Source organism: Capsicum annuum, chromosome 8 (genome assembly GCF_002878395.1).
Source record: "Capsicum annuum cultivar UCD-10X-F1 chromosome 8, UCD10Xv1.1, whole genome shotgun sequence".
Taxonomy (NCBI): domain Eukaryota; kingdom Viridiplantae; phylum Streptophyta; class Magnoliopsida; order Solanales; family Solanaceae; genus Capsicum; species Capsicum annuum.
Genome location: NC_061118.1, coordinates 36,224,127 through 36,237,571, shown reverse-complemented (window position 1 = coordinate 36,237,571; position 13,445 = coordinate 36,224,127). Strand labels below are relative to the sequence as shown.

The 13,445-nt window shown below is 29.3% G+C and overlaps 1 protein-coding gene across 1 annotated transcript; it reads right to left on the bottom strand.

Moving 5' to 3' along the window:
* Positions 1 to 6,570: 6,570 nt before the first annotated feature.
* On the bottom strand, positions 6,571 to 8,115 carry LOC107845526 (zinc finger protein ZAT9). The gene has a single exon (XM_016689895.2). It carries the CDS (start codon positions 7,859 to 7,861, stop codon positions 6,845 to 6,847), a length of 1,017 nt encoding a protein of 338 aa, XP_016545381.2. The 5' UTR covers positions 7,862 to 8,115; the 3' UTR covers positions 6,571 to 6,844.
* Between the last annotated feature and the right edge of the window lie 5,330 nt (positions 8,116 to 13,445).

Below are 13,445 nucleotides of genomic sequence, written 5' to 3'. Positions count from 1 at the left end.
ACATACAACTGACAAGAGAAAAAATAAAATTAAGGATGATAGTTTCTTTTTATCATTCAATTATTAATAAATTATGATTTTGATCCTCTTGATTTATAGTTCAACACATTTTATTTACAATTAGTTAAATTGTAAGGATTTAATGTAGACTATTTTTAGAAGTATATTACCCTCAAATATGAAGTACTAACATTATAAAGTTAACTTAACACACGAATAATAATAATACATAAAACAATTGATAATTTTAAAAAATTATGTATATTCACCAGCAAAGAAATCATAAGTAAGCTTTTCAAGCAGCTGAAGGGTTGAATAAGCTTAATTGGGTATTAAAAAGGCTAAACTTAGAATTATTCAATAACCAGTAGCGTAGCCAACCATTTTGTCATTGCCACGAGTATACAAACATTTTTTCACCAAAAAAAAAAAAAAAAGTATACATACATATAAAAACGAACGACCTAGTTTGACTTGACACGGAGTTTAAGAAAGTAAAGAAGACTTTTGAATCTTTTGGTCTTAAATTAAAGATATGTCAAATGTACCAAAATGTCCTTCAATTTTATGGTCTTAAACATGTCATGTGAAAAGTTAAAATTTAAAAGTTGCTAAAAAGGGAAATGAGTCATTTTTTTTAAAACGAACCAGAAAGAAAAGTATGTAATTCTTTTTTAAACGAAGCGCATAGTATTTTATACAGAGAGCAGAGTCTATTAAGTTTCTGAGGAGACTTTATTATATGAGCTTGGATTCAAATAAGACGAGCTGGTCAACAAAGAGAAATTGAAGCTTATTACATTTTGTTGAAGGACAAATGCTGCCTACGTGATATATAGTTTGGAAGTTACTACAAATATAAAGTCCAGTATATATAAATGATTCAGCATTATTTTAGTAAATTTTTGTCAAAATTGTATGTATGGATCCATGACGAGTATTTCATCTTTTGTGCCTTTTCATTTGAATAGTAATAATTTAAAGTAGTGCCGCCATCACAGATTGGAATTTGAAGTATATAAAAATATATAGCTCTCTCTGTGAAAGTAATGAGAAAATCATGATGACTCTCGTGATGTTTTGTACTACAACCTTTTGAAGAGACAAGGAAGGGTTACCAAATAAATAAACATCACAATGTTGACAGTTGACTCACACATTTTGATGTTGCATGCTACTCCCTCCGTTTGCAATTTTAGTGTTTTAAAATAAGTAAATGGTTCATAATTTAAGATAAATGTTGAAATTTTTTTTTAAATTTATCCTTTATTAAATATGTATTGTGAGTGATGTATCATATGTCTTTGCTTTTTGAAAAGGGTAAAAATGAAAAAACGTAATAAATTTATAGCTTTACTTTTTTTTCTTAATATTTATGCCAAAATTCAAAAATTAACTTAGGCAAAATTAGGGTCAATTCTTTTTTCCAAATCCTTGACAAAATTAAAAAAGGATCCCACCAGTATATGTACCAAAAATCTAAGAATATGAAAAAGGGCACTCACTCTCATAGATAGAAGAAGACCGACCCACCGACTAATAACAAGCCATAATTACCAAGGCCAAACCAATTTCAACCATTAATCAAGCTAATATAATTTTTGGAGTAAATGCTTTGTTTCCGTCTTGAATTATACACGAAATTGTTGAAACATATTTGAGCTTTAGGATGATTCTATTACCCCTACCTACCTACGTGGCACATCAGTGAATCAACACACTAAAGATCTATGTAGGCACACGTATGTACTACGTAGACACTAGGGTTGCCAAAAATATGGCTTTAATTAGTCCAAGGGGTAATAGGACCCTCCTAAAGTTCGAATGTATCTCAGCAATTTCGTATAGAGTTTAGGATGAAAACAGTACATTTTCTCTATTTTTTGCATAGTTTAACTTCTATACATTGACAATAAATATATATAATTGAAAAATTACTTTAAATACCGAAAAAGAAAACTCCACATTGAGTAAAATGAATTAATAATCTAAAACAAGTACATGCAACGTAATTTATTGCAATAAATTCCATCGATAAAATATGGAAAAATGTACGCAATCAATTATGTGTATGACCGGTAAAATATAAGGGTGGCATAAAATGTAATTTGTTTTGATAAATTACATCGATAAAATACCAAAAAATGTACAAAACAAATGTTATGACCCTTAAAATATAAGGATCTAGCGTAGTGATCATTAATGATGTGAGCTATGAATCATAAGGTCTCGGATTCAAATTTCAATTAATGAAGATAAGAAAATACTACGTAGTAGACAATATCTTTGAATATATACAAACATTGCCTACGTACAGAGTAGCCTGTAGAATTAGCTGAAGTGTGTATAAATGGCTCGAACACTACGATTAGTCGGTTATAAAAAGAAGTTGTCTGTACACATTATGAATGCGCGTTAGTTGTGGGTCTTTGATTAGATGACCATTTGTAGATAAGCAAAGGTTTAAACATTTGTTGAACATCCATTAAAAGAGACAAAGAGTTGTCCTTGACGATGACTTATCTACTTTACAATGTGAACCCAAGAATCTATTGATTCTTAGTGGAAAAAATTCACTTAATTCCTAGAAACACAACAAGAGAAAAGAAATAAGCAATCCATTTTGATTCACCAATTAGCTTTTTTGGGTTACTATCATATTAGTCTTTTGCTTTCTCAAAACGTTGTTATTAAGGTACTTAATTATTATTGCATTATATATTTACTAATTAATTGAACGTTCTTTTTCTTTGACAAGTTTCTTATTTGCATGATTCATCCATCTAAAGGTACAAGAAGACAGAAACATAATCATATTATAAAAATTTATGCGTGTTGCATCAATTTTACTATAAGTTAATTTCTCAGATGATTTTTAAATTGATATTCGTTATTATCTCGAGAAGTCTGAAATAATAGTTAGGTGGGAATATGAGAAATCAACATGATTCATTTTACTGCATACTAGTTGATGATTTGGTTCTGTTTTATTACTACGTGCTATAACATGATTAGAAACAAAATTGAGAGTGGGATTCTGATGGAGGTTATAGTGGTGGAAGTTGACTTTTACTTACAACCAGAAACATAAAAGAATGGACTAAAAGAAAAAAGAATGAGACACAAAGTACATTATATGCAACTATGCAAGTTGGGTGGTTTTTTTTTTTCCTCTCAAAAAGTTATGGTAATTAATAATCTAATTTAAATCTCCAGAAAATCAACCACCTTCTAATGATATGCAACAAATTAATTTTCTTTTTTCAAGTGACTCGTGGCACTTAAATCATTAAGATTCAATATTCAATCAACGTGGCTATACCTTAATTCATATTGTTTAATTTTGCTTAAAAGGCCAAATTCAATTATGCGATGCATAACGAGATCAATATATATATTTTTTCTTGTGTGTGAAGAAGAATAAATAATGCATTTTTTTTTTAAAAAAAAAACACGATTTTGAGACACTACACATAATCCGACATGACACATCGACTGTCCGATGTGATTTACATCACAACTTCAAATTAAGGAACAAATTAAAACTCCTCTATTTTTGTAAAATAAAATAATTTATTTTGATTTGATCTGAAATTTAAGAAAATAAAGAATATTTTTAAATTTTGTGGTTTTAAATTAAGTTATGTCAAATTGATCAAAATATTATTTAACCTTGTATTGTTAAATATGTCATGTGGAAAGTTGAAATTAAGATGTTGCCAAAAAAAGGCAAGGGGTTATCTTTTTCGAACAAACTAAAAAAGTAAGTAAGTAATTCTTTTTTAAACAAAGGATATTAGAATTACTTTGATTTTTTTTTGGGAGGTTCAGGCAAAGTCATGATTTCAATCAAGAGGTTCAATATTTGAAGAAAATCTAGTCGAAGGGAGTTCAACATTTATTATAGATACATAAAAATAATTTTAATCATGTATAACTGGTATATTTTTCTATTGAAGTAGGTTCGAATGTTCCCCAACCAAAGGTTTCGCTTGCCGTTGGCAATATGAAAAGTTATGTGAAAATTATCAAGCAAATGAGTATAAATATACGTTTTTACGTATAATAATTTTAAGCATAACTAAATAATGTATTTTAAATTACTTTACGACACTTACTTATAACTAAATTACCGGATTTAATATAATTATTGCATGTAAACGAGTACTCCCTCCACCCTATCTTGTTTGTTGTGTTTCGTATTTTTATTTTTGTGAATCAAACTATCTAAATTTTGACTAGTATTTCTTAAACTATATTTTCTCATTAAGTTAACACAAAAAACGTTGCAACTTATACTACTTATCGTATAGTTTTCAATTAACATAACTTATAAAATATTTAAGTTGATTTAATTTAATTTAGCTTTGATAATGAATCAAGTAGACTTTCAAAAGAAAAAAATATTTAAAAGACCTACTTTGCACCTTTTTGTTAAATAAACAAACGTAAGTTTATAACCTTAACAAACAGACTAATGACCCTTCTTTTTTTACTATAAAGTATAAAAAATTAAAGTTAGTAGTGTTTTTGGTAGCTCAATTGTTACTACACTTGGTTTTAGTTTTAAAATATTTGACCAACTACTAAGCATATTAAATTTTTAGTTAGTTGAATTGCACTTTTAATCCCTTTGTTTTATGAATACTCAAAAATTTATTATAGTTATCAACCGCTCTATGACTCAACTACATTTGTATTGTTAATTCGTTCTGGCAACTGTCAGTAATATAGTTTTATAAATATCAAATATAACATATTTTTCACATAAATTAACCAAAAGTCATGTTTTAATTAACTAAAAGTTAAACAACATGTTGAGTCATATAAAGAACACTCAAATGACGGCTAAACCATGAAAACTTTTATTTACATTAAATATTTAGACCAAACTATAGTAATTTATTATAATTATTAATAAAAAAAAGTCAAAATTCGTAAAACTATTTAAGCATGACGATCCACCCAATCTTACTTGTACAATAAAAAGGATTAATTAATAACTTATATAAAAACACTTGTCATATATTTATCGGATTAAAGTAAATTACCGCGGCTTAAGTTTTGTCCGCCAAACCACTATGACCTCATCACCCAAACTCCAACAATTAAATATTCTAAAGATTTTAATAATGCAGGAACAATTTTAATAATGGTACTCCAAATAATCACAAGTACATTCATAAAATCTTAAGTTACTTTTTATAAATTATACTTAATGTCCATTAATGAGACTCTTTTGCTTCATACAACCGATTTTTATATTGAAGTATAATTAATAAAAGATATTACTGTATATGAAACTAGAAATAATTATTTATGAAAAAGAAATGGGGAAAGCACAAAATTAAAAAGGTTTTTGTCCAACAAATAAAAGGCACCATGGTCCATTTTTATTATGTTCTCATGAATGTGACATAACAAAACTCTCTATACATAAAAATTAAAATATCCTTTGTACCATCTCTCACTAGAACCTGCATGAACCAGATACTTTGGGTCATGCCAAACCAAACCAGCAATATTCTTCAGTAAAAACAATGGTGTTTTTACCAACTCTCTCTTTCACATATATTCCCCTTAGGGAAATAGGGTAGTTCAATCAAAATTTAATGAGACAACAAAATAGAGTTTAAGTTCTATACGTTGAGGGGAAGACTTTAAACTTTACGAATCCTAAATTCTCAACATGTCAGAATATCTGTAAACAATATTTAGAGTTTTACACAACTAAATTACTTACCGTAATAAATGAATTAAGACGTCGAATATTATAAGATAAATTAACTGCTATACTAATTAAGTTAAAACAACATGTAGTTCGTTGTAAGAAGTTTTTAAATATTCTTCTAAGGATAATATAGTCAAAGAGACAAATTAGAGCTCCATTGGGTCAAATGTGAACCATTGGGTATTCAGAAGAAGTATTTCAGATCCGTAAGGTTCTAACTATTGGAAAGTCAGACAGTGACACACACAAGAAGAACAAATGTATTTTGTAAGAGTGAGACAGAGAAGAGGATTGGGAGAAAAATGAAAAAAAAGAAAGAAAGAATTTGCTTCTTCTCCTCCTAGTACCCATACACAGGTGGGATTTAATTTAAAGTATAATTTTCCAAATAATTTAAAGAAAAATGCAATTAGAAAAAAAGGGTTTGTCTCACAAGTGAGACTTGCTCAAATAGTTTGAACACCTCCGTCACCAACCGATAGGTTAAGAGTTCGAGTCATACCGAAGGATAATTGATGGGAACACTATTTATTCTCTTCGGGGATGGGGGCTAAAAAATATATAAAAAGGGGAGAAAAACATTAGTTAGATTTGCTCAAATAGTTGAACACCTCCACCGTTAACTGAGAATTCGTGTCATGATGATGGGTAAGTGACAATACTATCGATCCTCCTCGTGGGATTAAAAAAAGAAATATAAAAAGTAGGAAAAAGGAGAGTTGTCATGAATTCAACAGGTGGAACACTATTTAGGCCATTAGCAGCAATTCAAACAGACACCATTAACTACAGTGGCTGCTGTTTTTTAGTATTTTTTAAAGTCTATATTGTTGGTAAGCTGAAAAAAACATGAACATGAACTGAATTCATTAACTAAAATGAAGAAGTCTTGATTGTGCTGAAGTAAAAATGTTGTAAAATTAGCTGTTACATTTAACATTAACATAACACTCCTCAACAGTAAATATGAATAACAGTCAAAACTCAACTATTGGATGAGTAAAAGCTAATGCAAAATTAACCCAACTTCACCAAAGAAATTTTTTACTTAGATCCATAATCCTCTGATCCCTTTCCTAACAGCTTCTAAAAATTAAGACTAAAATTTCACCTCTAATTCTTGATGTTGTTAATAAATTCAGCATCAGAAACTGCAGAAACTTCAACTTGGCTAATAATTTCATCATCATCTTCCATTGGAGGAGGAAGATTAAGATCTATTAAACTCGTTCCATCAGTTCTTGATAATTCTAATTTTGCAGACGAAACAATAGCACCAGCACCAGCACCAATACCATGTGATCTTTTGTGTCCACCTAAAGCTTGTCCTGATGAGAAAACTCTGTAACAAACAGGACATTCATGTATTTTCTCTTCAACTGATACTACATTTTCCACCACTTCATTGTTGTTGTTACTAGAATTGAACACTTTAATCTTCTTGTGACTCGCTCTGTGTCCACCTAATGCTTGATAAGACCTGAAAACTTTGTTACATGTTTCACATATATACTTACCTCTCCCCCTAGTCTTAGCAACTACTTTAACTTGTACTGCAAAATCATCTGAATTGTTTGCCTCTTTAAACTCTTCGTCTTCTTCTTCTTCGTCGTCGTCGTCATCGGAGTAGAAATCACCAACTTGTTCTTTCTGAACAATCCATTTATCTCGAGATAACATCATCAAGCAATGTGCGACATCTTCTTCTGGTGAAGTCTCAGAGATTGAACTAACAGGCTGCTCAGTCTCTGAGTAGTCTGTAACCTTCCTCAACAAATTTGATTTCCTTGACTTCCTTACCCTCTTGGATCTTTTGAACCGAGTTGGGTTTCTCGATGACTCGGTCTCGCTCTCTTTATCTGGAAGAACAACAACCGAGTCATCAACACCCACCTCGGCAAAATTCAAGATTTTACCTTTTTCTTCACCTTCAGATGACCATGAAGTTAATGAAATTGACTCAGTTTCATTATCACTGATTTGCTGCTGCTGCTGATGATGATGATGATGATGGCTTATCTGTTTTTCCTGTGTGTGTAAATTCATCATGTGAGATCTCATATGTCCACCTAAAGCTCTACCATTAGCAAACTTTCTTGAACACAACTTACATGTTTTGTGTTTCTCCATCACTGTGTGTGTTTGGAGAGGGGTGAAAGGAAGCTATAAAAAGGAGTAGGTAACAAGCATACCACCACCAACAGATATATACAAAGGGAAAAAATTTAAATGACAGTCTATAAGAATAAATCTGAATTTTTGAGTATTGTTTAAATGGGATTTGGATTCAATTAATTTTACTTAAAACGGCAAAAGGTAATTAATAGAGAAGAAAAAAAAGCAAAGAAAAGTTCAATTAAAGCGTATGCATGAAGGCAAAAGAGAGTGAATGGGAAGGACATGTAACATGCGACTTTTGCATTTATTTCCATCCCATCTCTACATTTCCTAAACTACCCCTTAAGTTTTTTTTTTTTTTAGAAAAAAGAAAAATAAAAATAAATTGGTGTGTGTTTTTCCAATTGGAAATTTACAAAAATTAGGATTGTTTGGTTGATGGTATAGGTTTTTTCCTCAATAAGTGATATTTCACCTTATTTTATTAAATTTTTTACTGTTTATCACACATGAAATAAATTAGTCCAAGAAGTATGGCGTAAGGTATTTTTATGTAATTTTAAAATACGCAAAATTTTATTTTTAGAAAATTTTCGAAGATGCTATATTCAAATTCACACGGCGAATTAGTCGGTTTGAGTCTCGTACTCTAAGATGTGTCACATAAAAGCAGAACATTTTTAGATTGTTGTTTGATTCGTGGGATATCCCTCTTAATTTATTCCATGAACCAAACGACAATCCAAAAATGTGTTACTTGTACGTGACACCGTTCAGAGTATGAGAGCAAAATTGATTATTTCTCCGTGTGAATCTGAATATAGCATCTTCAATTTTTTTCTAAAAATAAAATTTTGCTTATTTAGAAATTAAGTAAAAAGTACTTTAAGTCATACTTCCTCCATCCCAAAATTGTTGTTATTTTTCTTTTCTCGATAGTTAATATGGCTAATTTTTAAAGTTAAATTAGATTAAATTAATTAATTCAGTATTTTAAGGTTAAAACTTTAGATTTTTAAAAACTAGATGAAAAGTACTATAAGTTGTAATTTTTTTTCTCATATTACTATGATAAAAAAAATATTTTTAAAATATTAATCAAAATTTATATGATTTGACTTTCAAAAAGAGAATCGTGACAAATAAAAAAATGAAGAAATTATTAAATGAAAAAATATTATGAAAGAAAAACTTATTTAACTCTACAAATAGTAATATTATCATACAAACTAAAACATGTAAAGTTATATACACTGCTAGATCATCTATATGAGTTAACCAATTGAAATGTGTTAGAAGTATATTATCCTGTATTTTATTTTATTTTATTTTTGGTAAGATATTATCCTGTATTAAAAATATCTATAACGAGCTCATATAATAAGAGTTACAAATTTTTATATGCTAACTTAACTCTATAATGTAACCAATATGGGTTGTGGTGCAGCGGATGAGACTGCTCCACCCTTAACCAGAGGTCGAGAGTTCGACCCCGGATATGGAGAAAACTATGCTGGGAGCACTGTCACCTTAATGGGCCCTGCAACATGAGATCCAAATTAGTCGGAGCTCTAATGTGAACACCGAACATCGGATGGAAAACCAAAAAAAAAAAAAAAAACTCTACAGTGTAAAAAATTATATGCATTGTTAGTATACAAAAAACTTCAAATTCATCACGAGAAGAGGGTCTATTACCTGTTAAAGTTGGTTAAATTACACCGAAAGTACTACAAATTTTCTTTCGCTATGAGTTGATGAAATTTTAAATTATGTGTTTTTCATATTAGTGGACAAGATAGGGCAAAAAGGGAACAAGATTATATAGGAGGTTACTAGAATAAATTAGTTTAACCTTCACTTAAATCAGTCAATAAAACTGTTGAGTTGTTGTTATAACAATCGATCAATAATAAAATACTATGTGGACCAAAGGCCCTTTCTATTTTTAAAGGGAGCTTTACGGATTAATCTAACAAGCTATTAATTAGCAATATATAATATAATACTTATAAGAAAAGGATAGACCAAGAATTCTTGTCTGTGTGGATTTTTTTTGAATCTTTTTTCTTTTTCTATTTGATGCAATGTAAAATATTGTTTTCTATAATGAATTTTAAGATGTATTGTTTTCATTTTGACGTTTTTTGTCTTCGAGTCTATCTGAAGCAACCTCTTTATAAGAAAATACTGTATTTGTTGTTGTTGAATTTTAAGACGTATTTCAGACCCTTTATTTTTTTATTTCCCATCTGGTGTTCGGTGTCCGTATTGGAGCCCCGACTAATCCGGATCGCGCGTTGCAGGGCCCATTAAGGTGACAGCACTCCCAATAGAGTTTTCTCTGTACCTAGGGTCGAACCATCAACCTCTGGTTAAGAGTGAAGCTGTCCATCTACTGCACCATAACCCATGTTGGTCCCTCTATTTTCTTAATATATGCATATTTATTAATTGTCACAATTTCTTTTTCCAATATTCCAAGGGGACCATATTAACTATGTAGAGAATAAAAATAATACAATATTTTGAAGGAACAAGATTATTGGAAAAAAACTAATTCTTTTTTTTTTTTTTTGGGGGGGGGGGGGGGGGGGGGGTTCCACTAAAGGGCTAGAAGAAAGGGAAGATTTTGGCATGGTACCTGCTGGACATACCAAAAGTGTGGCAGCTTATTTAATTCAACTTGGAAAATTAACTTTTTTTTTACTTTTTATTAGTTGGAAGAATAATAATTAATGTTGTGATTAATAAAGAGTTGCTATTTGAGAAAGATAAACATAAATTAAAGTCCTATAATTAAGGATCTTGGGTTGAATTGTCTAATGGGGAAATAAATGGTGAGGAACTAACTTCTTGTCCCCCTTTTTCCATTAAGAAATAGAGTTTTCAAGGGAAGTTATAAGTGCCGTTTTGTTAGGGCTAAATAATGGACCTCAGTCTTGTTTATTTGATTTTTTTTCTTGTTAGATTCCCATCTTCAATTAGTTAATATTATAAATGTAATTTGATCCTTCACTTTTCTATTTGCCCACTTCCTAAACTTATTTTTGGTACTCATTAAAAGAGAATTTTTAACAATAAGAGGTAATAAATCGCGGAATCCCTTAATATCCGAGTATGGAATTACCTTTGACAAGGAGCAACGCGAATTTCGGATTATTTCATTTCAACATTCGTACTAAAATGGTGGAAGATTAAAAATATTATCTCATATAGAAGGTGAGATAACATAATACCATGTGACATCCCAATTCATGGGATATCTTTGCTTATCTTATCTCGCGTATCAAACTAGAAAAACAAGGTTTATTCACTAATCCAAAGGCAAAAGGCCATTGAAAAGAAAAAACTTATGCTAAAGTTTAGGCCAAGAAAAGTTGCAATTGAATTGGAGTGGCCTCTACTAAAGTGGTAGAATGTGTAGTTTTGCATGTCTATTGGACAGTCTGGTTGAGGAAAAATATTAGTCTGGTTGTACATTTTTGCTGGACTGATTTCTCAAATTGGGACAAAATCATGGTATCAGTCCTTTTTATCAGTTAGTATACATCAAATCATGTCACTGGAAAAAAGTGGTGTCATAAAAGTTTCTCCACAGGAATTATCTGAGTAACACTTAAAAAATAAAACATAAGAATTACACATTGCATTAATACTTTTGGAGTTCTAAGAAAAAAGTTTTATTTTTTAAAATTTATGGGGGCAATTAAAAAAAAATGTGGATTGATTACCAAGGGTGAAAGGCCTACCAGAATTTCCTTATATGAATTAAAACATGTCTTAAAGCAAATTCAGTTTACAAATTTCAAATAAAAAAACGATTAATTTCATAGACGTTTACTCATCTGTCATTTTACTATGTAATTTTACCAAACTATTTTTTATAGCGAAAAAATCATCCTAACTTTATCCTTGTTTTCTCCTAATGACTCAACTTTGCCTAAATATCACATAAAACCATAATAAAAGAGACAGTTTATATAATATTATGACAGATTGAGTGACTTTTTGTTTACACAAATATGTCAGTGATTCTTTTTATTGTACTTAGAAATTTTTTTTTTGTTCCAAAATCTTTACTGGTGACTCTAATGTAACAAAATAAATTTTAGTGACAATCCGTCAAATTGTCCCGAAAAGAAAAGAATATCTTATGAAGTCTGATTTGAGTAATTAAGTTGTTGTATAATATTCTTCTATTACTGATAAAACACATAGTATCATTTTTCATGATAATGAGGGTCATTTTGACTTTGTAAAAATTCCAGCAAAGACTTTCGTTTTAACTGTTCAATTTGAGGTAAAGAGAGATTAATTTTTTCGTCCTGTTCAAATGTGAATTGGTTATTTCTCAAACATAGATGGTCAAAGGGGAATTTACTATTTTACTCTACAATTAAAGTTGATAATTACAAATGCCAACTTCTTTTTTTTTCATTTGGTATCTGATACCCATATTGAAGTCTGACTAATTTGAATTCGCTTTGCATAAAGCCCATTCGAAGAATACAATCAATACTAAGGATTTTTTCATACAGAAAATGCCTAAACATCTAGTATCTGCAAACGCGTTGGCTTTCGACGCACTTTAATTAAGTGGCGATGAAGATTTATTTTTTCCAAGCTAGTTGTTCTTACTTTGTTGAGTTATTGATTATTCAAAGTGAATTTACTATTCAAGATTTCACAAAAAATCATTGAACTTGCAATATTATTGCAGCAAAATTACTAAACTAATTTTTCTAATCATAAACTCACTTAACTTTTACGAATTTCATAAAAAAGTTACCTTGACCATTTCTCGGTGGAAAATGGCCAAACAGTCCCCATTCTAAGTAGGGGTTTAACCATATAGTATTTGACTCCACAATTTCAAGTTTTGATTTAAAATAAGTATTTATTTCAACTTTATTTTCAAATCATAAATTGACAAATTCTCCAAAAGTAGAATTTCAAAATTCAAATTATGATTTCATTTTTTCTAATTTAAAGTTTGATTCATAAATTTATATTTTTGTAAAAGAGATTTATCAGTTTAAATTTTGTAAAACATGTCTTATACTCAATGTGTATAGATTTTTTATACCACGTGCAAGAATTATATTAAAAAATAATTTGTTAATATTATTGTAATTTTGGGGACCAATAAATCTTCGTAAAATTATGTGGAATTAAATTTTAAAAGATGATAATAACACATAATCACAAACATTCATTTATAAAAGAGATTTGGAGATATGTGATATTTTAATATGAAGCTTTAGAACTGTAAACACCTAATTTTTTACTAAATCTAAGTGTTTTTGTCATTTTAGTGTTCAATTTCATTTTAGGGTCTAAATTAGATATTTTAAAATTTATTTTAAAAATTTTGAAAAAAACTACAAAAATAGAGTCACATTTTAAATAAGTTTTTACTTTCATTTTTTAGTTTTTATTTGTTTATTTATTTATTTTTAGAAAAAAAAAGAAAAAAATAAATTTCTAAATTATATTTGTTTCTTCTTTCAATTTTTAATAAAGAATGTTGTGATATTAATATTTCTTAACCATATTCCTAAGACTAGCTAGTTAACTTATCTTGTATTTTGTT

Excerpts from the sequence above, each read along its gene's own strand:
- LOC107845526 (XM_016689895.2), bottom strand. The coding sequence starts at position 7,861 with ATGGAGAAACACAAAACATGTAAGTTGTGTTCAAGAAAGTTTGCTAAT.